General features: G+C 41.3%; 1 protein-coding gene across 4 annotated transcripts; it reads right to left on the bottom strand.

The window, feature by feature from the left end:
- Positions 1-89: 89 nt before the first annotated feature.
- Positions 90-13,953, bottom strand: LOC108604212 (serine proteinase stubble). Of its 4 annotated transcripts, none has more exons than XM_017993574.1 (10): positions 13,645-13,953; positions 4,819-4,875; positions 3,592-4,137; positions 3,331-3,518; positions 2,901-3,265; positions 1,682-2,045; positions 1,369-1,558; positions 990-1,287; positions 777-926; positions 90-721 (listed from the first exon to the last, which is right to left on the bottom strand). In XM_017993574.1, the coding sequence occupies exons 2-10, from the start codon at positions 4,851-4,853 to the stop codon at positions 587-589; spliced, it is 2,271 nt and encodes a 756-aa protein (XP_017849063.1). In that variant the 5' UTR covers positions 4,854-4,875; positions 13,645-13,953; the 3' UTR covers positions 90-586. The 4 variants fall into 4 exon arrangements, with proteins under 4 accessions (XP_017849063.1, XP_017849065.1, XP_017849066.1 ...); XM_017993576.1 differs by having other exon boundaries at positions 3,592-4,134; XM_017993577.1 differs by lacking the exon at positions 13,645-13,953 and adding an exon at positions 10,109-10,236 and having other exon boundaries at positions 3,592-4,134.
- Positions 13,954-27,652: the final 13,699 nt, after the last annotated feature.

Here is a 27,652-nt window from a genome sequence, read left to right as displayed (position 1 = left end):
TTTGGAGCCAACGGTTAATGTAATTAATGTGTTAAGTTATGTATCTTCGTGATTCTCATTTATATTTAATAGATTTATTTAAGCTCATCTGTATAAATAAACATGTTCTTTGGGTAAGCTACAACATCAATTTGTTTGTAAGCAATTTGTTTATATCGATTATGTAGATGTAGTTAATTGATAAATATGCCTATACTAAAATACCAACAACTGCTCATTGAGAATGACTTTTAAAATAGTATATATACAAAATCTATTTGATGACTTATGCTAGGGAACTTATATAAGTGATGCGTACTAACAATTTTCGCTAGACTAACTTAGTTACTTTTTTTTGCTTTTGAGAAGGGCAAAGTATAGGACGTGGGGCAAGGACAGGGGCTTGACTATAAGTGCGGGGGCGTGGCAGTCATATATGAATGGAAATTGTTCAATTGTAGCTAACTAAGCTTAAGATTCGTTTAAGTTAAAATCACACAAACTTAAAAGTTACAACTAATAAATTAAAACAATAACAAGAATTGGCGTTGACGTTGACGTTGACGCAGCCTAAACGGTAATTGTGCTAATGCTAATCCAATTATTATCATCTGACATGCTCCAGTATCCAGGGCACAAACTTTGAGATGCGCGTACAGACGCCTGGCAAATTGGCCTCAGCACAGCCAATGCCCCACGAAATAATGCCGGCCAAAAAGAAGCGTCCGTCCTGAGATTTGGCCTGCAATCATCAACATGGTAAATGATAAATAATATAAAATATATCTTCAGCTCACCTGCAACGGCCCACCCGAGTCGCCCTGGCACGAGTCCTGCCCACCCGTCTCATAGCCAGCGCATAAGAATATATCCGGTATAAACTCCTGACGGCCGGCGCGTAAAAACATTGACTTGCAATTGTCATTACTCACAATGGGCACCGAGACCTAAATTCAAAGGGCATAAATTCCTTTTCTTATGGGTAGAGCTGCAGTTCGACTGCGACTTACCTCTTGCAGCACTGAGGGCAGTGTGCCGCCTTCGCTAAGCCGTCCCCAGCCAGTGACTGTAGCATTCATGCCAATCAGCAGACTCTCCGTTTCGGGCAGGCAAATGGGACTGACATGCGGCGCGAATTCTAGCGGCTGCTCCAGCTTAACCAGCGCCAGATCATATTCGTATGTAAAGAAATTGTATTTGGGATGTACCACCTTCTTGGAGACGGCACGCTCAATGTATGGTAGTTGCTCCTGCACATGTGAGAAATCGTATTCGCCCACGCGTATGCGTATCTGCGAGATGAGCAAACTGCAGCCCCAAACAAAGAGAGTTAGAAATATGCAACAGTTACAACAGCTGCTATTGCAATCAGTTTAGTTGGCTACTTACTCGTCCACACAGTGCCCCGCCGTGGCTATCCAGTTCTCGTTGATCAAAGCGCCACCGCAGCGATGGGTGCTGGAGAAGCCAAAGAACGAGGTGCGTCGCACCGACACCTGCCAGGGCCAACGACCGAATGCAGCGCTTTTGCCGCCCACAATGCGTGTCTCTGGACGCGTCAGCATCGGCACACCGCATTCTACAAGCACATGGAACCATGCATAAGTATGTGTGTGCGTGTGTGTGTGTGTGTTTGTGTGTGTTTGTGAGTGCAACAAATTGGTTTGTGTCAAATGCAACTGGGCGTGGCATCAAAACTTACCGCTGCGTGCTGCCGAAATGGTCTTCACATGGCCCAACGCCGATGAGCCGGCCATTGCCTCATGGGTGGATGAGTCCGTTATCTCATTGGACTCAATGCCCGCCGTGGCCGATTGTTGTATTTGGCTGGGACGCGTGGGCTGCGTTGCTGTTGGTCTCTGGCTGCTGCTACTGCTAATGCTGGAACTTGGCTGCGGTCTGGTAGTTGTTTTTGTTGGAATCTTGGTCGTTATTGTAGTTGTTGTTGTACTAGCGCTGGGCCGTTGGTAGGGCTTTGTAGGCTTTCTAGTCGTTCCAACAGTCGTTGTTGTCGTCGTCGTACCCTTTGTTGCTGTAGACGTTGCTAATGATGTGACCGGCGACAGCTGCAAGGTAGCCCCAAAAGTGGTAAACATTATGCTAATAGTTAACCATGCAGCTCAAAATAATTCACATGCAAAGAATCAATTTTTCATTGCAACGTTAAATCTCAAAGGAGGTAAGCAGTAAATACAAAATGCACACAGTAGACTAGTGAATGCTCTATAAATACTCCAAAATAAATAGTTCTATAAAATGAAGACTTGAAAATAAATATTCCAACATGCTGACTAATTTTCAATACCTTAAATAATTATTTTGCACTATTATTTTGATCGCAATATGTGCATGTGCATGTGTGTCATTAAAAAAAAAACGATTTATGATTATCTTTTATCGTCACAAGTATTACATCACTAGATATTCATATCTGTATATTGCAAGTTTTTTCAGGCGCTCATCAGTTTGATCGATTGCCATCAAATTTGCTCACATTCCACAGTTAGCCAAGCTCGTTGAATACCCTAACTGAAGCAACACACCCCAAGTCAAGCAAGTGCTCATCGCTCAGACGAATCTTACATCAAGCTGAAGCCTTACTTTTGTGCTCAGGCAAAAAAGGAAGGCTTTAGTCTTAGTTTTGTTTTTGTTTGTGTTTTTTCTTGTGCAAATGCAAACAATAAAATGTCCCCCAAGGGGCTGTGTGGCCACAGTCAGCGTCAGTCAGTATGCTGCAATTGTTGCGTCCAAAGCAGCTTGAGGAGTAAATGACCTCGTCGTCATTGTCGACGCTCGTTTGTTTCGCTTTCGACATCAATGCATCATCACACACACACACACAGACACACGCACAGGCACACACACGCAAGCATAGAAGAACAGATTTGTGCAGACAGAAACGAAGGCGCATATTTACATACCTGGGGCCTGGTTGGTTTGGGTTTGGGCTTTGGCTTCGTCTGGCCCAACAGAATCATTGTCGTCGATGCTGGCATTGGCGACGCTGATGGCGTTGGCGGTGACGTTAACGTTAACGTTGGCCGTTCATAGACAATCGGCTTCTTTGTGGGCTTTGGCGGCTTTGAGGGGCGCTGATGCATCGCAGGTGCTGGCAAATTGACGTTGCCGGGCTTGGTCCAGCCGGTGGGTCGCGGTTTGGTAATGAAGCTTGGCTCGGTGGTCATGTGCCACAGATGCTGTTGATGCTGCTGCTGTTGGTGGTGGTGCTGTTGTTGTTGTTGTTGTTGTTGTTGCTGCACTGATGTTGATGTATGCCAAATACTATCTGTTGTGTAATTGCTGTTGTTGTAATTTGAAAACAATGTAAATGGCGCCTCAAAATATACTCACTGGGGCCGGCAGTGGCGGCCTGGGATTGGCCTTGACTGGCCGCACTTTGCAGATCTGACGGTGACGACGGAGACGGGTGCGCTGTTGGCTTGGGATGCGGCCTAGACAAGGCGCCCTGGTGGATGGGACCCGAAGGACGAATGACCAAAGTGCCAGCGCCATGCGGACGCTCAATGGTGGTCATGCCACTAATTGAAGCATGAAGCAAGCGCTGCATAAGTTTGCCAACTCTCAACAATTATGTGTGGCACTTGCACTCACCTGATCAAGGGCTTGTACGGCTGCGCTGGTGGTCGCGGTCTCGGTGACAGCGGTTTGGTGGGTCGCGTATAGGAGAAAGCGGTTTGCGGCACCACAATATTGTCGGTGTAGTTGTGCGCGCAGCAGGAGCCAAACATGAAGGAGTCCACACACATGCCCACATGCTGACCCTCGGACTTGATACACTCCCAGACGAACATGCAGGTGCCCTCGACGCGTCCAAAGGAGCACGGCTTGGGGCTGATCTTAAAGTTTTGACTTCGCTGCAGCTCAGCGGGCGTATAGTAGCCATCCAGACGATGTGGACTGCGATAGAAACTGGGCAATGATGCGCTGCCGAAGTCAGCTAACGCTGTGGATTCGTTCTCCAAGCTGCTGCTACTGCCACTTGAGCTGCTGCTGCTGCTGCTGCTGCTCTTGAGGCAATTGACTAAGATTAAGGCTACTAATACTTCTACTATTTGGTGTGTGCTCCATGCTGTTAGCGCAGCAACTGCTCTATTGACTAGCCAATGCCGTTTGGGCCACATTTTTAAAACTGCGCTGCTGAAAAAATTAAAAATTAAGGTTTGAGACTTAATATAAGTTGCATTCGCAAAATTGCTCAAAATTGTTCCTAACAATCATCGGTTTCTCTCAGTGTAACCCTCAGTCTAAGCTGCCTATTAATTAAGTCCACTTGTTGCTGGAACTTTGTGCAACTGCAACAAGTGCAACAGCTGCAAACAAAACCAAAAAAAAACACGCCTCAGTTGCCGCAGCGATTTCTACTCTTGGTTGTTGCTGTTGTTGCTGCTGCTGCTGCTACTGCTGCTGCTGTCGTTGTCACAGTTGTTTCAGTTTTTCTTGTCTTTTTGCAGGCAGCCAGTGACTGGTTTAATTGCAACTTTTCACTTTTGCCTCATAATCAGTTTTTGTGCAACATGAACAATAAATAATAACTAAAAACACACACTCACACAACAGCAACAATATTTATTATTTACGCACGACACATGCCACAATTAATAATTTCTAGTGCCTCACGTCTAACGTGAAACAAGTGTGCCTAGCAAAGCGGAATGTATATATATATATTTTTCTAAAATCTAATTAAAGTTTACGCCACTAAATTGTGGGCTACTGCCACACGTAATGCCACCCACGAGTAGGCAACATAGCTCTTAAGCTCTTCAGCATTCAACCCCGCCCCCCATACTCTCCTGCCGTCCTAGGTTGACAACTTACCTGTGTCTGTGTCTGATTAAAGTTGCTTGCTTCATCGGTAACGTGCCGAGCGCATGTCTGCCAAGAATAAAAAGGTAGAAAGAGAAAAAAATTAACTGTTGTTAGTTTTTTGTTTTGCTGCAGACTGTTGAGTGCAGCATGTTGCACGAGTATATAATTAGTGTATGGCTATAACTACATAGCGTAAAGTCTATATTACACTTATGACTAAGCCAAGCATGTGGCTGTCCAAACAATATCGAGCTCTGCTGAAGAATACAATGTCTTTACATTCGAGCTCAAGTTCTCCATTGGGTCTTTGCTTAAATATCGTTATGATCGTAAAACTATTAAAATGCAAGTATTTTTGGTAAAAACCTTTTTGGTAAAAACCTTGCCTTAAATCTGACCAGGCTAGTAGGTGAAACTCTCATAATTGTAATTTGTAAACGTTCCATTTTGCTTTTAGAGATTGCCAATGCTTAACACATTTTAATCAAAATTCTGATGAAAGATTAAAATTTTATTTATTCATAGACGGGTTCGATAACATAATCCATTAACCCAGTTTGCTGGAACACACGCATAGTAATTTGTAAGCAACTCTATTGGACACTTGTATGCCCCAAACTCTCAAACCGACTCTAAACGTTTCTTTGTGATTATAAACAATTGCCATAAAAATATTTACACACTTGGTAAATGAGTGGATTTGATCTCTGGGATAAAACCAGTTTAGCGCTTAACGCTCATCAACCATATATGTATATCTGATATAGCATTTAAGCTTATGATTATTGCCAACTACTGTTAGTAGTCTGCAAATTCAGCTTTATGCGCAGCACAAAACCAATTAAATTTACTAATGAGTTTAATTGAATTTGGTTTTGTTTTTCGGTAAGAGACAGCATGCGAGCTTGGTAGTTAAATAGATCAACAGTCTATCAGCTATTAGCACTGCTCAATAGCTTCCATTTGGGCAGGCATCATTTACAGTATAATAACTTAATTCGGGAATTGCATTGTGGCTTGGATTTGTGAACGGTTATGAAGCCAATTGGCTTGCCACACGACACCATCAATTGGTCATGATGATGGTGCGACTGAAGCGTTGCAAATTAATTTCGTTACGTTTTCATTTCCTCTAAACGAAATGGTTTCGTTTGACTTTTTCCCCGCGTAAGCGTGAGCCAAAGCAACGAAAGGTAATTACCCCGATTAAACGCCCTAAAAAAAAACAGAAGCAACAAACAGTGGCAACAATAACAACAACAACCAAAATCGTTTTCGCTAATGACTATCTTTTAGTAGCAGCTACGAAAAAGACGAGTAGCCTAAGACTGACTAGCTCTCAGACTAAGCCAAAGGCCAAATCTCAACAAAAACAAAAAAATGCTTGTTGAATAAAGTATTAGAAAAATGCAACAAACTGGCGAACGTTGAACGTTCTGTGGCAAGTACGTGGTTGGCAATTGGCTGGTTGAAGAGTAATTGTAATAACAATTGCGCAATTTGCGTCAGTCAAGCTGAAGGCGCAGGCGCAGGCGCAACTGGCAACAGCATCTTGCAACTGCAACTTGTTGCCATGGCGTGCGGTAAAGTGTTCAAAAGTCACAGCCAGTTTGGCCAAATGCCAAAGCTATTTCTTGTTTTTTTTTTTTATTTTACCTACAAAGAACGCTTCCTGCCCGGTAGGCGTTTTGTCAATCGACAGTCGATCGGCAGTTGACAGGCCGCCCAGGCTAATGAAAAAGATAAACAACTGGATCACATGACCAGCGCAGAGCAGACCCCAGAGCATAGCAAACCAGACTGACAGTGGGCAGCCCAAAGTACATTAGATAGCACATGTCCAGCTGCAAGCTCTCCCCATACTAGCAGTCGGCATCTTTTGAGTTTGCTCTCTAGTTATAATCACAGCGCGTAACGTAAACACAATTTTTGAGTGGTTGCTGCTGCTGCTGATGATGTTGTTGTTGTTGTGGTTGTAGTTGTTGTTGTTGGTGCCAGCGGCTACAAAACTAAATCGACTGTTGCTACGCACAGTGCTCAATAAAAGTCAACGTACCTGGCTGTTGCCGCTGCTGCTTAGTAAGCCAACAGCAATGTAGAATGGAGCACATAAAAAATTTAATGTGCATTTAACTGACTTTAACGAAATATATAAATTTTAATTGCCGCCGATACTATATGTGTTAATTAATTCACAGAAGTTGCTTATGGTACATATGCTGGCGTACATTAACTTTTGGCAGAGACTGTGCAGCTAACAGTTGGCGCCTCAAAGTTTTCGTTTTTAAATGCAGCACACATTAATCAATTATGCATCAACCTAAACACATATCACACATACGCAGTGTGAGCCTAAAAGCTGAGCCGCTTTGCATGCACTTTGAAAGCATAATAAAAGCAACACGCTTTCCAGGCTGTTAGGTGTCAAAGACTGGGCCAAAAACATAAATCACTCAGCTGGTCAGTCTCTCCCTTTCGCTCTGCTGTTAATGCCTGCAGCTTGAGTTGTCTTGAGTTGAAGCTAAGGTTGGCGGGCTGGGCTTGTGCTATGCAAGTTGCACTTGAACCTTTGACTGGGCCATTGACCAGTTGTTATTGTTGTTGTTGCCGCTATAACATTGTTTGTTTTGTTTATTTGTTTGTTTTGCTTTGTCTTGTGCGCATCTTGGGCTCTTAGCTTGGGTTTTCTTCTCTGCATTTAGAGCTCGCGCCCCCTTGCAGGCATTGTCCAAATATTTAGCCCTGCTCATCTATTGAGTTCAGTGTGCGTAGCAGCATGACGTAGCTGCTTTTAAGGTCAACTGTTGTAGCTTCTTATAATTTCATTCCGACTGCTCATAATTAATTGGGATTTAGCTGTATATAGCAAACGAGACGCAGACTTGATTGGGGCCTTAGAGTAGCTGTTTATATGCTTTATTTCATATTCATGGCAATGATATTCTAAATAAGTAAGTTAATTTAAAATTTCATAACGGTTGCTCCCAGTGTGAATAAACTTAAAAGAAATAAGAGCTGCAAGAGCAAGCAAATATCAATCACGATCATGAGGCTACGGAAGTGGTCAACACGTGCAATGGATATAAAAGAAATTCCAATAGCTGAGCTGTTTCAATTGAATGAAATAAAAAATCGTGAGGCAATCACTTTTCATTATTGTATGCGAAATGCTCCAAATAGTCAAACAATAAGTTTCATGACTGTGACAATTTGACATATTGAAAGTGAAAATCTTTGAAGTAAACGTCTTTAAATGAACGTAATGAACCAAACAGAGAGCTATCCAGACAGAAAGTCAGCCAGCCCCAAAAGTCGTTAATTTGCATGAAATGCACGTTGGCTTCAGCCTCAGCTTCAACTCGAGCACGCCTCAAAGCATTCGGTTACCCATTGCCCAGTGGGTCAATCAGCATTCACTTGTCTCATTTTACTCAGGCAGTCAATTATAGTATCTTTGCATGCGAATATCGCTTAGGGGCGTGCTGACTGACATATATATATATATACATATGCTTAAATGTGAACTAAATATAATTTGCGCTAAACAGTTTAACAAGCCTTTCACTCTCTGTCTGCGTGTGTTAACTAGGAACAGTTTATATATCCACTGGCCTATGGCTTGCAAGCTGCATAAGCAATCATTCATTCATATTCATATTCATATTCAGATTCATATTCATTCAGACATAGAGGTAGCTACATATGTTGCCAGCGCTGTCGTTGACTTGTCATATTAATTACAGGTACGCGTTGTAATTGTAGTTTATAGCTGTTGGACTGCTGCTGTTGAACAAATGTGATGTCATTGCATGTCAATGTCCGACACAAGCTGTCGCAGCTGTAACAGCTACAACAAGCAACATGCTACATGCTACATTCAAATCTGGGTGTGTGTGAATTTTATTGTAAGTATTTGCGAATTTTAGGACTTTACTTTCATTTCTAATAAATTATAATGTCACAAATCAAACTGCTTTCAATTAAGTTTTAACGAAGGACTTTCGTTTAGTTAATGTTAATAATAAATGAGAGCGTTGGAATTTACATTACATTCAAGGCTTTCATCTCATAATATAAATCACACCTTTTTAGCCTAGCAAGGTCTCCCACACATGCTTTCTCTCGCTCTAACTGCTTCGCAGCATAATTTCATAATTATTTCAACAAATAATCGTCTGTTGAGGCGTTTAACCAATTTTAAGCCTGTCCCAAAATGGCAAAACCAAAAAATGTTTGTTGACAAAATGAAATAATGGGTTCAGAAATTATATAACAAGCCACATATGTAGTATATGGTCACAGTTGTTGACTCGCGCTGCAATAAGATGCGCCAAAGTCAAGCAGCCAGCAGCACCAGCAGCAACAACAAATAAATTGTTAAACAAAATTTTTGCGTTTTACGCGCAAGTGAATTGTGTTTTACGAGCGCGCGCCTTGATTGCCAACATCTCTCAAAGGGGTTGGGGATAGGTGCGGCGCATTGCAACAATTATTCTGCTCGATGACTTTCGCTAATAAAACGACAGACAGAGAGACAGACAGACTTGATAGACAGACAGTGACTGCAAGAGGTAAATGGCACTGACACAACGCCAAAAGCTGACTACGGCTTTTATTAACGTAATACGTAGATAATCACAGACTGTCGCATACAATTGCACGTAAACAATTTTATGTTTATTGCAAAATAAGCCAAGAGCAAATTAGAATGTCACATTACGTAGTTGGCATATGTAGGGCTTTGTTGTCGCAAACATTATTTGTTATTTATTATATATATGCTAACATCCAAAGCTAAACAAAATATTTCAAAATGATCTGACTACCTTAAAAGATTCTAGACAGTTTTCAAGAATCTCAAAGATTCCGAAATATTTTTATGATTATCTGTGACCGTAATCAATTAATTATTGGGGAATGATATTTAGCTAAAAGTGTTCCTAAAATTATTATTATGTAATGTTACAGTATGTTAATCCGCTCTAAAACGATCTCTGTCTATTAAGCTTGTAACTCCTCTTCATTTCTACAGCTATGTTAATAGTCAGGTAAACTCAGTAGCTATCACATCTATGTGTAGTATTTTGTAAGAAATTAAGAGAACGAGTTGGGTTAGTCAGCTTACAGAGAGCTGTGCATAATTATGCAATAAAATTAACTAAATTATAGGCTACGACATAACTAAACGTCTTAACATCTCTGCTGACAAGCGCTCACTTCTAGAAAAGTGAAACTGATTCCGGCTATGGGAAAGCGTTAAGCTGGCATTAAAACATTATGGTCAATTGTATAAACTTACTAGACACTCAATGACTGCAATTGTAACGCTGCACAGAAGTCTTCTGTTCAAAGTCTAGCAACAGTTGGAGAAACTTTACTTTATATCAACTTTAAATTTCACCCAATTGAATTGCACTTTTGGCTGCCATTTTGGCAATTATTTTAATTCTTTCGCTGCTTAGCACGCACTCACACTTATGTGTGCCACTTGCCACACTTAACGTAAATTGTCTTATTATTATTATTTTTTTTTTTTGCTTAATCTCTTAAATTGGCAAACTTTCCACCGTTTTCATGGTTAGTCAGACACAAGTCAGGCCAATAAATGCGTAAATGCCAAACAATTATAACTGAAATTATTTCGCTTTTATTGATTTTCACTTGAATTTTAGCTGCTTTATTTTATTTGTTTTTGCTTTTGTTTTTATTCAGTTTTTGTAGGCGCGTTTATGGCCAACGCCAACACTTTTCTCTTTAGCTTAAGCTTTTTGTTAATTAATTAATTTTTACAACTTTACACACAAACAAAATGCTCGAAATTTATTGCAGCTGTTATTTTACTTTTCTTTTATTGCACAGTCTTCAGATTTTTTTCTTTTATTGTTTTTCACTTTTCCAACAAGGTACGCACATCTCAATGATCGCCTTTCTCTGACGCATTTCTACGAAAGCAAAATAAACAAAACACAAAAAATATAAAGTATTTGTCCAAAAAAAACGTAAAAAACGTTTTTTGAAAATTTATGCAAAACTAAGATAAATTTTAATTTTGGGGTGCAGCCAATGACCCTATTTGGTTAAACACACATTTGCATTTAGTATGGCTGCTGGCCAAAACTCAAAATTCAAATGGCCTAAACGGGACCTAGTTAGAGCACACATGTGTCTGAAATAAATATTTAAATGTTTATGCAAAAGATACTTTTACATACAAATCGACTGAAGTTGAAGTTTGCCAATAGAGAACGTTAAAAGTTATCGAAGCCCAACACTTTAATTTGAGTTGTTCGGACACATTTTTAATTAACACTTTGTTAGAAATCAATCAATTGGGTATTCCGATTGAAAAACTTATAAGAAAAAATCTTTGAAATCTTTAGACATCTGTCCAAGAGCTTATTGATAATTGTTTGATGCGAAAGTGTTGAGCATATCGAATAATTTTATGTAAATTAATAAATAATTTTCGATGGACAAAAGTGTGAAACTTTTTAACAAATCAGTGAATAATTAAAACAGAAAATATTTGAATTGTGAAAGCAATAATTATGCTTGCTGTTAAGGTGCTGGAGTTATTCAAATTGAAAGGTTTAATAAATTGCGTATACGCCTAATTGCAGTGTGCACTTGTTTTCTCAGCAGCATAGATTTGCATTAAATTGGCATTGGCAATTTCTCCTTGGCTGAGATTAGCTTTCATCAGGTGCAACCGCTTCCCAGCGCACAAAAACCAAACAACAAGCCCAAGCCGCACAAAATACCGCACTGCAACTGCAGTGACTGTCACAGTTGATGCTGATCATTAAACGTATATTTGCATATTTATTTGCCAGTGTGTGTGTGTGTGTCTGTGTGTTTGTGAGAGAATACGTTTTTTCATACTTGTTAACAATTAACAATTAACTAGCGCAACAGCAAATGTTGCTGCAGTAACTGTTAGTTCGTTGCCTAAGTCTTTTGTTTTAGCCTAGCTTGTTTGTAGATGTGCCAAAGTGCTGCCAATTTTTATTGCCAACTTATCGCTTCATCCTGTCTAAAAGTCTTTAAGCACTTTTAGCCACGCTGTCGTGTGTGGTGGCTGTTCCCACTAAATGTGCTGCTATTCAAATGCTAACGTTGCTGCTGAACTTCTCTTAATGAGTACCGTTAGGCTGGCAGTCAGGTAGGCAAGCAAGCAAGCAAGCAGGCCAGGCCAGCCCAGGCAGGCCCCCAAGTTGATTTTTGCAACGCATTCAAAGAAGAAACATCAAACTGTTAGTGGGGCTGTGACTTCTTTGCGCTGTTTGTTTATTTTTAGTTGCACATTTAGTTTGAATTGTTTTTGCTGTTGCTGAAGCTGCTGCTGCTGCTGCTTCTGCGGCTGCGTCTGCTATCAAAACTAATTTATATGCAAATGCAGTTCAAGTAGCTGGCAACAAAAGACTTGGTTTCGTTCGTAGGTACAGTAAATATTCAATAAGCCGACTGAGGTTACTACTACTTCTGCTGCTGCTGTGGTTGCAGCAGCCGTTAAGTGGCATTCTCAGTAGATAGTGGACTCAGTGGTGCGCTCTTGCTTGCATAAAATTCTCTCAAACGGTAAGCAACTTGTGCTTATGCTTGTGGCCAAAGAGTCAATAACACAAACACCACCAACAACAACATTGCCATGATTTACCGTAGAATACAACAAAGAAATTAATTAACTGCAAAAGTATAGGTGTGAGCACCTGTACGTGTTTGTACGTGTGTTTGTCTGTGTGCGAGTGCATTAGCTTTGCAGTTAAATGCATTACGAGTAGCAGAGTCAGCCAAGTGCAGAGCCCAAGTTTGCATTTGACAGTCAGGAGCAGGCTGGATTGCAACTCTGCGCTTAAGCCTGCTCCAACTTGCTTCGCAACAACAAAAGCAGCAACAACAAACTAAACTTGCTGCAGCCAGTCACCACAATACGAGTATTAACTCACTTTTGCCAGCGTGTGTATGTTTTTCTTTCTGCCTGCTTGCAACTGCAAATGGTGACGGCATGATGGCATCGCCCAATGTTAACAAGTGCCAACTTGAGCGCACAAAACGTGTGCATGTGTTTGTGTGTGTGTGTGCAGCTGTAAGCCACAAATGTGAACTAATTAGTGTGCATGTCGCTGACAGAGTTATCGGCATGCAAAATGCAATAACAAAAACAAAAACAAAAACTGAACAGGGTCATTCGCCTAACAAGCGAACCAGCTAACCAAGCAGGACAAACAGACAGACAGGCAGACAGACCAACCGACCGACCGACCGAACGACAGACAGACAGACAGCTGAGGTTGTGGTTGTTATAGTTGTTGTTATTATTGTTGGTAGACAGTGGTCTGTGTCTGTTATCCTGGCTGTCAGCTTTCACGCATCAGCACGTTTTGCTGATAAATTTTATTTCTTAATTAGCAGTTGCTCCAGTTGCCAGGCCGAGTGTTAATTTCAAAATATCAACGCGTGCCGCTTGCTGTTGCTGCCGTTGCTGCCGCTGCTGCCTCATGCTGCAATATGCGTTGACAGCCAATGCAATTTGAACTTGATGCCCGGCAACGTGACACGCATATTAAGCAGCACCTAAAGCTGCATGCGGCAAACGACAACTAAGCAAAGGCCTTTGAGCCATAACAGAGACGTTTTACCGATATCAGGCACAGCTTGGCCTGGCTTGCATTTTGTAATATGGGCGGCACTTTAAATACGCATAAAGCGGCGGCGCATGCGCAATTAGTCGTGATTGAGTCGCAAGTTTATTTAAAGCGACAATAAAGTAACCAACAACAGCAACAACACCAAGAAGGCAGCAAAATAAAAATAAAAGTTAACAGCGAAAATTACCTAAAATGCGTGGAAAACTCTCACTTTCAACAAACTTCTTTTTTGTATTTTTTTTTTAACTACACAATTTGTATGTTTTTTTTTTCGTTTATTTTTGTAGACTGCGCGCGTCGCATCAACTTTTATCGCACATAATTGTTGATTGATTAAAACGTTTGCTTTTTTACCAGCTTCAAGCGTTACCTATGCTTGCTACTGCTAGGTGTTAAAGTATAAGTTGGGCAGCCAAAAAACGCAACGGCTAAATCGGAACGGAACTCAAATCGTTGGCGATGTAAGATTCAAAACGTACCCGAACCGCACTCGAGCGCTGCATAAACCGAACTGCGGCCGGCAAAGCCGCAGACAGCGCATAAAACGGAGCTTCCAAAGAGAGGCTGGTCGCACTTGAAGAGCGGGAGAGAGAAAGAGAGAGCGAGCAGCTAAAGAGCGAGATTTATGACAAGACTAGTTTGTGCCTTAAGTCTTTTTGCCAAACAGCTGATTGCAAGCGCCTGAGGCGAGTCAACGAGTAGCAAAAACAGCATCGTTACTTACTCTAAGCCTAGCATATTGATAAGCTCTCTCTCCCTCTCCCTCTCCCTCTTTTTCTCTCGCTCTGCAGTACATAAATATTTACGGTTTGGCGACCTCGACCCCCCAAGCGTATGATATCTATGTATATAAATTTTTAGCAGCTTTTCTTTTTGGCTTTTCGCTGTTGCTGTTGCTGTTGCTGTTGTCACTGCAATTGGTCACTTGCCACTTAAATGTTTTGCAAGCTCGCCGCCTCATGTGGGTGATTCATGTGCAGCTGACGCAGCATCACTGTGGCCGTGTCTGAGTCTGAGTCTGAGTCGGAGTCTGTCTGCTTTGGCCGTTGTACGATTATTTAATCTCCATATTAACGCGAGCCGTATTTGGTCTGTATGTGGTTACTTTATTGACTCACTATATATTGTTTTTCACTTTGCTGCTTGCGAAAGTGGGTCAGTGTTAACGATTTATTTATTGCCGTGGACTTTCTTATGAGTTATCAGTGTGTAACGGTTATATAATATTGAAATGTGCTGAGTGCAGTCTATTGTACTGCCATGAATCACAAAATATACTACTACTATATATATATGCAAATTGAAGCTCAAGGACAGCTCACAGTTAATGCCGGCCCGGCATAATCTATAGCATCGCACTGCGATTTCAGATCTCTCACAATTGATACAGATGAGTAATGTCGACAATATAGAGAGATTTATCTAACTATACTAATCACATGAATTATGTTTTGTCATTTATTATACGCGGCTTCGGTTCAATGAACGTAAAGCAGCTGATATTATGATAATGCGCGTGTGAATAAACTATAGTCGACAAATAAATTCTCGACTAAAACAGTTCACCGACAGTTCACAGCTGATTTGCCGATAACTTCTGTACTTCATTGACATTTAATTTGAGCAGCAAAGATTACCCCCAAGTGCAATGCCATAAAGCTTTAATCAATGCAAGTTGAAAGCAAACTCACGAATTTAACACTTGTAATTTGCTAAGTGTTTTGGGTTTTAGTAAGTGCAGCTGAAAATGAAAGTGTAAAGTTTCGGGTAAAAGGATGCCGTCAGCTAAACGACTTGCACCATTTCGTAGCTGCTTTAGCAATAAGTTTCTCACAGAATTTCAAATAAGCTGCAAGTCAATCCAAAATGGATTTAAAGCATGAGGTACATTTAAAGATGCATATATTGGTAGCCTATTCTAGTTCCAGTAACTTTATAAAATCTCTCCTTCTGAGATACTTATATATACACTGTAACATTTAAAATTTAAACTTTAAATAATGTCTGCTTTAGATAATTCTTAATTAAAATATAAAATGTTTAAGTGCCTGCTGTCTAATTTTATTACAATCGAGCGAAGCTAAATTAATGGCATTTTAAACGCACCACACGACATTTGTTTTAATATTCGCACCCATCAATTCGGCACCAACTTTCAAGTTATCAGCATTTGGTGCAAAGAAATCCCCAGCTTGGTGACCCATTTAGCAGCAAAGCCAGCGCGAACCAACAACTAGACATAGAGCAATGAAGACGGCGGCCCAGCCTCAGCCTCAGCCTCAGCTCCAGCTCTTTACTCAGCTCTAGTCGTAGTCACTGCTTGAAACTTGATTAATCGCTTACACGTGCAACAAATCGAAGGCAAAAAGACGTTAATCCAAATGGCCAGCATGTATGTATGTGGATGAAAAGACGTGTAGTATGCATATTGGCAATTATGTTCTCCCTGATTAGACACAGCCCTTGGCTACACTAACAGCTGCCCCTCGATCCTGTTGTCAATGTCAAACTGTTTGCCGCTGATTGACATTTGCATAATATGAAGTCAGTATGGTTGCTGTGTGTTGTGTGCGGTGTGCGCTGTGCTCAAGTGAAAGTCTTGTGTCTAGATTAATGGAACGCAATTTGTCAAGCTGTCTAGTCTCTGCGTCCAAGTCTGATTTGCTCCATTGGCGTGCGCATCATGCATTGTAAACGTGTGCTGTCAGCAATGCCACAAAAGCGCCTGCAAATAACATGTGCGAACTCAATCGATTAGCATGTGAAGAGGGAAGTGTGTGTGTGTGTAGCTGGGTGAAAATCGAGCTTGTCGCCTTAGTCTTTTGTTTTGCTGGCTTATAAACGGAAATCTGACAAGCGCATAGGCACATGGCTGCAGCCAAAGGAATGTGGCAATTAATTAAGCTAAAGAAAAGTGGCAGCAAAGTGCCAACAACTGCCAACCGCCAGCCGCCAGCCGCCAAACGTCCAACTGCAACTGCAACTGCAACGTACAACTGGCAAAGAATTTTTCCATTTGTTCCATGTTAACATTGAAGGTTACCGCACACAGTAGCCTCCGCAGATGTCGAGGCTGAGGCTGAGGCTGAGGGTGGCTGGGCTCGGGGTAGCTCTGGCTGCGATTCACTGGAATCCAAACATTGCATGCATGAAATGAGCATAATTATTAAGTACCCAAGCAAGATACTAAGCCGAGACACAGGCCGCACTTCTCAATGGGCAGGTGGGATAGATGGGATAGGTGCATGGGGCGTTGGCCATAGCCCCATGTCTTTATTTAATAGTTGTGTAAGTATTTTTCACAGCAATATTGAATTTTCCCCACACACATGTGTGACATGGGTCAGTAACCTAGAAATGAAAATAACATCTTGCCGCCGCTGCTGCCAACTGCCATAAATGCGGATGGAATGGAGCAAACGATGAGCAGCCAAAGACTAAACCGACCAGGCGGCCAACCAACCAACCAACCAACCAACCAACCAACCATCATATGCCTGCCGCCTTGCTGCTGCTGTCTTCTCCTCCTCAAAATCCAGCGCTGACGCTGCCTCTATCTCGCTCTCTCGCTCGCTCTCATGCAGCAAGTAAGCACTCTTCTTCTCTATTACGGCCTGTGTATGTTTGCTAACGTTTCAAGTCCATATCTATATCTAAGCATGTGTATGAGTCGACGGCAACGTCGCGACGTGATGAGACAAGAACCTGAACCTGTATGAAAGACAAGACTCTTTGCAAAAGATCACTAGGAAATTTTTAAACCGCAAAAAGGAAAATGTTGAAAACATGAAACCAAAACCGCACAAACATGGCAAAACTCACAAAAACACAAACAAAGCACAGAATTGACGCAACACCAGCAGCAAAAGCAGCAGCTACAAAAAACCATCCAAATTAAAATTAAAACAACACTTAAATGTAACCCCTAACAGTGCTTGATAGACACTGGCTCAACTGCCGAAAAAACAAAGCCAAATTGAGTACTTAGAATACCAGACGCAAGAAAATTTGTTGAAATTGCTTTCGAGTCTTATAGTAAAGCCTTTGTATGTGGCAAGGCGGGCGGCGGCAGGGCAACGACACCCAAGACGGTCACAGTCACTAAACAGTTCACATTATGATATAATCAACAACAATGCTGGCCAAAAATAAACGCAGAAGAGAAGATGGCTTTGACTTTGCGTGTTTCCGTAAGTTGATGTCGTTGGCTAGATTAATTTTGTCTAGTGACAAATTATACATGGCACAACATAACGGCAATTCAATATTTATGTGAAAAGTTCAGTTTTGTGCCCACTATCTTGATGGCAAGGCAGGCAGGCTGTGTGTATGTGTATGTGTGGATCTGCCCCAGACATGCGTGGCCATACATTAGTTTAGTTTGCTGCTGCTCTAGCTCTGAGCTGAGGCAGTTGCAGTTGCAAGCTGCTGTTGCAGTTGACAGCTAAAATTGAGATTAATTGTGCTAAATTAAGTGAGTGAGAAATTACAAAATTATTGCAACGCGTTGCAACGAAGCAGCAAAAGCGTTAGAACCACTTGCAATCAGCTGCAAATACACTGCGCCAAACTCCAAGATTCCATACAGCAAGATAAAGTAAGCCTTAGTTACTTTCAATTGGACAACATACATTATCATAATGAATTTCAGTATTTTTCTATAATTATATTTTTGTTATAACAAAATTTTTATTTTGGATTGTCCATAGTCACCATTGAATAGAATAAACAAGTTACATATATATTTTTTCTATATTTTTTATATTTTGTCTCAACTTATTTCTTTGTGTGTAAGCAAAAGGCCAAATCTAAGTTTCAAATCTGACGTTGTCTTGCTAACTACAAATCGTTTTGGGCTGTTGGGCCTGCGAAAGGTGCCAAGCGCAAATTACAGGTGTGTGTGTGTGTGCGTGAGATTTGTGGCATGCTGTATGTTGCAATATGTTGCTGAAAAGCTGTTGATTGCTACAGAAAGCGCATGAAAAAATGCTGAGCATTAAAATTAAATCAAATTAATGCCGCTTAAAATTGATTGAAGCACATTTAAGACATGCCAGAAGCCACAAAAGCATGTGCAACAATTTCGTTTGCCACAGCACACCCACTAGCAGCATTGACAAGGCAACAAGGCGTTGCCCCGGCCGTCATGCGGTGGCAGTTGCAGTTGCCAAGCAGTTGTGACCCGCTGGCTAAATGTAAGCTGCAACCACAGCAACCGTCAAAAGCTGTTACAAATTGTGCAATTGGTTTTGGGCTAATGCCAATAAAGCAGCGCAACCAACAAATTCAGCTATATGAGTGTACGTGCGTATGTGTGTGTGTGTGTGTGTGTTGCAGACGTGCCAAAGAGGCAGCGCAACAAACTAAAATGGTATACGATCAATGCAACCTGTTTAAGACACAACAACAGCAACACAGCAACAATCTTGATGATGATGATGATGACGACGACGACGCCGCTTGGCCAGTGCCAGTGCCTGTGCCAGAGCTAGAGCCGCAGCTTTACAGTTGGATTTCTCACGAGGCAGTTGCAGCCGTTGCAGTGGCAGCCACCGCAGGACCGTTACTTGGTTACATCTGGTTCCGCACTTCAAGTTCAAGTCAAACATGTGGCCGCTTGCTTGGCTTGAGCAGAGAGGGCAGAGACGCAGCTGCAGTTGCAGTTGCCTAGACCTAGAGCCGCGTGCAGCTTACAAATTTGAATAGGGATTTTGTTTTCACTGCTGTCTGGGTCGCCTGCAAGTGGCACAAGGTCAGTGGTGTCAGGCGCTGTGCTGTTGCACACTGATTAAGTTGTTTCGAAAGCGAATTATGTAATGAAGAGAGCAGCGTTCTGTCTTGGTTCCGGCTAACAGCTATTCGAACAAGTTTATGCTTTGTTTTGGCAATTATTTAAAAGTTACAGATAGCTAGGATGGCTGGCAAACAAGTTTGGGCTAAAATATGTGCAAATACATTTGTTAATGCAGCTAAAAATAATCATGACGACGAACAAGATCACGATCATGATGATGATGATGATGATGATGGCACATTAATGAGTTCTAGTTATAGTCGGCTGGCAAACGCATGTAATTGTCGGCATTGCATTTGTCAAACGTTTGCTGCCTTGGCTTTTATCCGTTCCAAATAGCTCTGGACGCAGCGCAGCAATTAAAACAAGAGTCTGTGTCAGTGCGTGGCCCTGGTCTTGGGAATAAATAGTGGAAGTTTCAACTGCAACTGCATTTGTGTCTGTGTGTGCGTGTGTGTATGTGCTTGAGGATTGGGATTGATGCTGTGATTGAACTGCAACTGCAACTGCACTTGCGTAGCAAGCTGAGCTACCAAACGACCGACCGCAGCGCTGTTAAACCTGTTTACTTGTCTATATTAGATATGAAGCAACGATAAGTGGAGCGCGGCTCTGTGCTAAGATTTGCGGCTGCGCAACATACTAGCGTCAGCAGCAGCAGCAGCAGCAGAAGCAGCACCAGCAGCAGCTGAGAGATCGTCAATACAAACATGGCAAAGATATCAGCGACAAGCTGACATTCTCTAATAATTGGCAAGTGACATTCCTTCGCGCTTTGAATTTACAGAATTTTATGGTCAAAGGCACTTCGTGGCAAGCCATGTTATGTTGACTGCCTTAAGGCAGAGCCAGAGCGCTATTGCTGCACATCCGCCATACCCCCAGCTCCAGCTACGACTCCATTAATCCAAATTATGTGCTCACTATATGCAAGTTTACAGCTCTCAGAGCCATTAAACAGCCAACAGCTGCCAACTGCCAACTGCCAACTCCCAGGCCAGCAGCAGCAGCAGCTCCCCAGTTGCCTCGACTACCAAATGCTAAAAAGTGTGCGTTTTATGTGGCGCCAGTGCCAGCAGCTAAATCAACTTCATCTGTACAACTGTATATATCGTATAATAAAAAAGAAAAATAAACAACGTAGCTAGTACTCCCATGTTAGTCTCAACAGGAGCAATTAGCCGGGTGAAATTCAACACTAGCATTTGGGTCTATGCCCCAAAATGGGGCACTTGTCATTTCCAGCACCGCTCAATTGGACTATGCTACAATTTCTATAGAAATATTTACTCTAACGTCTTTTGTCTGTCTTCATTTTTTTTCTTCTTAGCGCACCTTACTCAAAAGTTAGTGTATGATTTTATGTTCATAAGTTACTTCAACTGACAGTTTATGGATTTATAAAACTATGATGTGTATAGCTCACAGTCTTCAAAATTTTATTTATGCTGCGCCTTGAGCCTAACATCAATCTAAATTCCTCTTGCAGACTAGCACAGCAATCTTGCTTTACATATATTGTTTATTTTCAAAATAAAAATATCTTTATCTTTATCTGCTTAACATGCTTTACTATTTTATAGCTTATCCTTAAAACATGGATATTCAAAACAAAAAATTATTGTTCTCAGTACAATGAGATTAAATTACAATGAGATTAAAATACATTACAAATAAAAATTGGAAATGGAACTAAGATACCGATTTTTTCAACAAAAGTTCAAAATAGAAATCAAATGACTCTGTCATATTTTTGTATGTAGCTGGTATTAATAAACTAATCATAATCATTGATTGCTAATTTACTTTTTTAAATGTGATGTATTTTTATCCTAGTTTCTACTTCATAGCAGGTACAAATATTTGGAAAAAAAAACTGGATTGATTAATAAAATTTTTGATAATTTAAAATAAAATTATTAAGCCTCTATTAAGAAAGCTTTTGTGATTGTATAATAGTTGCGATTATTTTCTAACAGTCATTTAATTAAATTGTAATCCTTATCGCAATCTATCACCTATGCTCGTATTCATTAAGAAATGTCTTTTGAGCAAATGCCTAGACCATTTATATATTTTTGTAAAATGTAATTTTGCCTGAGAGCGAACATTTACTGCCTCTACTGTGACATCAATTTGATCAAGACTGGCCTTTCATAGCTGATAAATGCACCTGTTCTGACAACATCAAGCAAGAGCAAAAGCAACAGCAACACAATTTAAATAGTCAACTGTTTTGGTAGCAGCCCATGCGTGGTTCCATTTTAGTCGCTTTAAAAATGCAAAAGCAACAAGTTGGCAAAGTTGACCCAATGCTAAGCAGCTGTAAGTTGGACAATGCCCCAAAGATACATTGCAACGTCTTAGTTGTCGTTGTTGCCATTGCTATTGCTGTTTCTATTGCTGTCTGTGGCTGCGCAGCAAACGACGCCAACAAAAATAAAAATAAGAAGAGTAAAGCCAAAAGGGTGGAACAAGTCTTCAGACATGTTGCTCTATACTCTTGGCCAGCGCCTGAGCCATGAAGTCCAGCTCCAAGTCACACACACACACAGATACACAATGCGCGTCCAGCTTCTCAGCTGAACTTGTTCCATGAAACGTGTTTGCTATATTGCCACACAGCGCAACACAAAAAAAAAAAAACACACACACACAAATTTTGCGACTGGTTGGCGACCAGCTGAACTTGCCCCCGCTTGCCCAGGGCCGAAGTGTGACCACAAATCGAATTGTTGTTAATTAATAACTGTGGAACACCTTCAACTGCAGCAGCAGCTGCAGCTAATTTGTGGTTGCGCCCCAATGTTGACGCCCTTAACAGTGCCACAATACGCAATGTGTCTTGCTTAACTAGCTGCAAGTGCAGTTAGGCCAACTGGCTTTAACTTTAGTGTGTGTTTTTGCATAATTTTAATTTGTGGCATAACTCGTTTGGTAAATGAGAATTACGTTAATGCTGAGGCAAGTGCGTGCGTGCAGAACTAGTTGCAAGCATACACAAACAGACAACAGACAAACGGACCGACAGCAACGATATTGAGTCATTTGGGCCAAAAAGCGGCAGTAAATTGGCCAAGATAAAGCCAAACGTATGCCAATATTTATGCCACTTTCGTGTTGCGTCGATCGGCTGCGTCTCTTGCGCCTGTCGAAATTCCCCTAATGATCTGACTGTTGATAGCTGCAGATGCTGCCACAAGCATACAAAACACATACTACACATCTATCTTTTATTGCACGCAATTTCCTTTCAGCGCAATTCGTTCTGCAAATCATTTGGCATTTGCGCATAGACAAACATTTTTAGTGGCCTGCCACAGGCCATGCTGCAGCACATACACTGCACAAGATAATCAGTGGGCCGGGCAACGGCTACCGCGCCAGAGAGCCCCAAAGAGAGCCAAAGGATCTACGCTATTGGCTTGATGCTGGGGGGAGTGGAGTGGCAAAGCACTGCATTAGCATAACTAAGCAGCATTTGTAAATTGCAGGTAATTATTTTGATTGAAGTGGCTGCAGCAGCTGCTGCCACCGTGTTGCAAGTAAGTTAGGTTTCACTGATTTGCTGTACATCATAAGAATATATACATATACATATAGTATATATATATATAATGCAGATATAAATGAGAAATCAATTGGCTGACAGCTGCGCTTCCTGTGTTGCAATTTGCAGCGAAAAACCACACAAAGACCAAAGGACGGACGGACGGACGGACGGACAGACAGACAGACAGACAGTCACAGATTGCTACCTCTACCTGTATATGGGCCAATTGATTTCATTGCTAATAATTGCTAACGGGTTCTCAGACACTTGGCTTGGCCACAGCATACGGAAATCAGTGGTTACCAGGCAACGCCCGTTGCTCAGATTAAAGCTGTTAGGTTGCCACTCAAACTTGCCACAAGCCGCAACAAACGCGTACTTGCACCTGTACAAATTAGTAGCTAATTATATTATTATTTACTATGAAAGCAATCTTAAGATGTACAAGATTTTAAAATAAATTTTATAAACATTTTAAAAAAATAAAAATTTTGATGCAGTGTACAAGTTATTACACACTGCCTAGGTGAACGATCTGATTAGCACTTCTAAGTATAAAATAAAAGAATTCACGCATATTTTAATATATACTTGGGTATGGGAGTGTGTGTGTGTGTGTGTGTGTGTGTGTGTGTGTGTGTGTGTAGTGAGACTCTCAGCTCATCTTTTAACAGATTGATTGTGCATTCATTTATTGATTAGTTACCGGCTTATCGCATCAATTGCAATTTGTTAGCCTGTTATGCCTCACATCCCCAACCACACTAGACACACAGCTGCCCAGCTCCAGCCATGACTTTAGCTTAAGTGCAGCTTTGCTCTTATATACGCTGCTTTTCCGGTCTGCCAATGGCCAGTATTAGTTGGTGGACGGCTGTCTGGTGCGCAAAATGCGCAGATACTTAAACCAGGCGACTTAATGACCCTTGCAGGCCATAATTAAAGCTTTAAGCAAAGCACTTTGATTGATTTACATACACGCCACAGCTCGGCTGAAGGTTGCCAGTTGCCAATTTTAATGTGTTATACAATTAAGAGAAACATGCTCGACTCTGTGCTGGTCAGGGCTTGGCAGGTTGGCCGACGATTCTCGATGTCTGCATAATTACCACATAAGACTCAATTAACTGTAAATTAAAGAAAATGCTCGATTACATTATGGCTGCACTTAATGTCGCGTGTGATAATGGTCCAAACTGCGAGAGGCACACACACCACCACACACCACACAAGTGACACAGCTACAAGGCCAGCCAAAGATTGCAACTGCAGCAGCAGTGAAGCGTTGGGAAAGACGACAAACAAGACCAAGACAAGATCAACGTTGAAGTTAAAGCTTTACTTCTACTGCTTAGCATACACTCACTGGGAGCCTGCTCATTGGCAATAATATAAATATTTAGCTAAAAATTAAAGCTAAACTTGAAAATAAAATTTAATTTATACTCTAACTACCTTTATAAATATTGTCAAAAAAAAAGTTCTCAATTCATTAAAGTGTATAGGGCTGGCGACAACTTTTAGTTTTCAAATTAGAGCGGAAAAATGTACGAAAAAAAAACTTGAGATAAAAGCAGCGCATTAAGTAACAAGGCACTTAACGTTTACACTTAACATGGCAACGTTCTTTCTCCAACTTTTCTCTGCCTCTCAGCGGCCTGATGACTGCAGTGGCAACAACAACAACAACAACAAAATGCCATTAAGTGTCATTGCTCATTCCAGCGAAAGATTGATATCAAGTTCTAAAATAAGCGTACCAAGAACAACTCAAAAATCGCTGAACGCGCTAGGCCGATTTATTTTGTAAGTTAATCACATTAGACTTCGCGCGCGCACTTCCGTTAAACGTTATTAGTCCGTTACGGCAGCAGTATATCCTGCTTTGTATCCTTGTTGCAACTTGCCGCCCGATTACCGTTGCACTTGGCCTACTCAAGATCTTAACAAAACTAACCAATGTTCTGCAGCAATCGAACGCATTTCAACTGCTGCTGCTGCTGTTGCTGTAACTGCGGCTGCGGCTGCTGCTGCTCCCCTAACTAATTGTAAGTCCAGAGCGCAGTGTGCTCAGTGCTGCAGAAATTTATGGCGCAGCAGCATCAGCAGCAGCAGCAACAGCCACAAAGGCCTGGATGACTGCTAATGAATGCGAGTAGAAAGCCAAAGACGTTTCATTTACTGTTGGGCTAGTACCAATTGCTAAGTGGTTTTGGCCACAGATCAATCAGTAATGGCAAAAGAAAGTCGCACATGTGCCAGTCAGCCTACAACACTTTCTTTAATGGCTTCAAATGTTTGACGTTTGCAACGTGGGAAAATGAGCATCAATTACTACTTATGTAACACTTCATTTACATTTTGGCCTTTTAAAAGTACCTCAAGTCCAGTTCTATTCATACTATTACCAACACACTTGCACATGTAGCGAGCATTTATTTTAAGTCAGCCGAAGCCGACAACGCTGCCGCAGAGAGCCAGCAGCGATGCTGACGCTCAGCGCGTTTTGCGGTTTCTCGCATTTAGTATTTGACTCAAATTAGAGATGAGCACGTGCTGCGTGTGGGAAATATCCGCTAAGCACACTAAAACAAGTGGTATAGAGATTAAATAATTACAAAATAACCTCATAGAAAAGAGAAGGCATATAATATGTCATATATATATTAAAGTTACTATAAATATAGAAAGCGTAACCGCGATACTGTAGTATTCTCTTTTATTGAGCAAGTTGTCAAAATTATTTAACACGTTATTTATAGTCTGACATTTATAATATATATCAAGATAAAATTTTCAATTGTTATATTAAATGTTATTCACCTATTAATTTATATTTAAATACTACAATAGTAAGTGTAGAAAGATGAAACAGTAGCAATAGTAAGCTTACAGAAACAATAAAAGCTTTAGGAAATTGATAATGTACTAGCTCTATGAAACCGCTTTCTTATTTGGAAATCATTGTTTTGTTAACTTTACAAATATCGGTTAAAGAGTTAGTTAGTTGTGAAGCTTTAGATAAACTTCGCATCTCTAGCCGAAGAACAGTATAATCAAGTTTGCGAATTAAACAGTTGGTCAGCAGAGAGGCGACAGCGTGCTTAGCCAAGCCGCAAGATGGAAACCCCAAAACGTAGACCACAAAACTAAATGGAAATTATTGAGAATTCCTCAGAGCAGCTGTGGCTCTAACTGGGAATCGGGCAAACTTCGTGTCTACCATATAGCTGCAGTTGCTCAAAAGCGATCATTAGAAACGCAATGAGAAGAAGAACAACAGGAACAACACTAAGGCGAGCAAAAAAAGCAAAAACTAACGAACCTTGACAATTAAATTTTGGTCCAACTCTAATTGGAATTCAATGCAATGTGCATGCAACAGCAACAGCAACAGAAAGAGCAACAGTGGCGGCATTGAATCCACAGCTTTAGATACGTTATTAGCTTAGCCAGAAATGATAATGAAGTTGCTTAAGATACTGCCATAAACAAGTGCTTACCAACACAGGCATGGCCATGTGTACATGTGTATGCCGTGTATGCTTGTTGGCTAATGCCACAACAAATGTTTGTTGCAGCTACATGTGTCTGTGCAACAAATCGATGCGACTACAAGCTGTAACTAACAACGAGTCGCGTGTTGCTGATGCGCCAAATAGAAAAGGTCGTGTCACAAATCCGGCCTCAAACACCAGCACCAAAAACAATTCAACAACTAGACGAATTTTAAATGCGCTTGTGCTAATAGCTTGTAAAATAATCCAAAGCGGCTCTAAGAGTGCAATTCGCAGGCGGTTTGGGAAGAGTGCTTTGCCAGCATAATAAATATGCTCTCTCAGGCGGCCACACAGCGTTGCAGCAAGGAGCTCATAGACACGCTTGCAACGCTTGCCACACTGTCTGCTTAGCTGTTGCTGCAGATTTGGACCGCACTCGAAGTTATGCCGCAAGTAGTAGCCAAAGCAATCAAAATAAATTTGTCGCATGCTGTTTGCGTCGGATTGAGATTAGATTTTGTTGCTGTGTATCTTTCTTTTGGGCAACACCAAGCAGATTTATGAAGTTGCATATGGTACACACGCATACATTGTTGGTGGCAAGGTGAAAGGCAACAATTTGCTGTTTGATAAATGTAGACATAAAATTGTATGTATAAGGCTTATTGCATATGTTTTTATCGATCTGCCGTCAAGCGGCTGACATTAACTCCAGACAGCAGCAACAAACGCGCTGCGATCTTTGTCCCCAGAGCTTGAGCCTGAGCCCAGGCGCGTGACCTCGATTCCCCTCTGCAGTGCAAGGTGCTGAGGATGTAGTTGTTGTTGCTGTTGTGTCTGGTGGATTTGTGGGCTGCGATAAGTGTGCATAAAATGAGGCATAACTGGTCAGTTAATGGATGGGTTCGCATATAATTGATGCCACTCTAAAATTGAGCAGCCCGCTTTAAGACAGAAAGAAAGTCAGTGGATAAAGGGCTTATGGCCGCGCCTTGGCTTGCACTTGCTGTTGGTGATACTCAAATCTTAAGTGATATTTCACATCAACCTTTCTCCGGCCAGTCAACGCGCCCAAAGAGCCAAAAAAAGAAGCCAAAGCAAAAGCAAAGCAAAAGCCGCTGGCCGTTAAAGCTCTGGCAGACACATTAAATTCCAATGCGAAACGTGGACTTGGACATGGACATGGCCATGGCCACAGCCTTTTAATCAAGCACATTTCAAGCAAACTGATTTTATTTCGTTTGTTGCTACTGCTGTTGTTGTTGTTGTTGTTGTTGCAGCTGCATTTTTGCTCACTGACCAATTTAAGCGCTTGAGCACAAAATTTCACCGCAAGATCATCGCACTT

This window comes from Drosophila busckii, chromosome 3R (assembly GCF_011750605.1).
Source record: "Drosophila busckii strain San Diego stock center, stock number 13000-0081.31 chromosome 3R, ASM1175060v1, whole genome shotgun sequence".
Lineage (NCBI taxonomy): Eukaryota > Metazoa > Arthropoda > Insecta > Diptera > Drosophilidae > Drosophila > Drosophila busckii.
This window is presented reverse-complemented; position numbering and strand designations above follow the sequence as displayed.

What these genes read in the sequence shown, in the direction of transcription:
- LOC108604212 (XM_017993574.1), bottom strand. Translation starts at nt 4,853, where the DNA reads ATGAAGCAAGCAACTTTAATCAGACACAGACACAG. An exon ending in CCGTACAAGCCCTTGATCAG is followed by an intron (nt 3,519 to 3,591) that starts GTGAGTGCAAGT and finishes TGCTTCAATTAG; the next exon opens with TGGCATGACCACCATTGAGC. An exon ending in GGCCGCCACTGCCGGCCCCA is followed by an intron (nt 3,266 to 3,330) that starts GTGAGTATATTT and finishes ATTACACAACAG; the next exon opens with ATAGTATTTGGCATACATCA.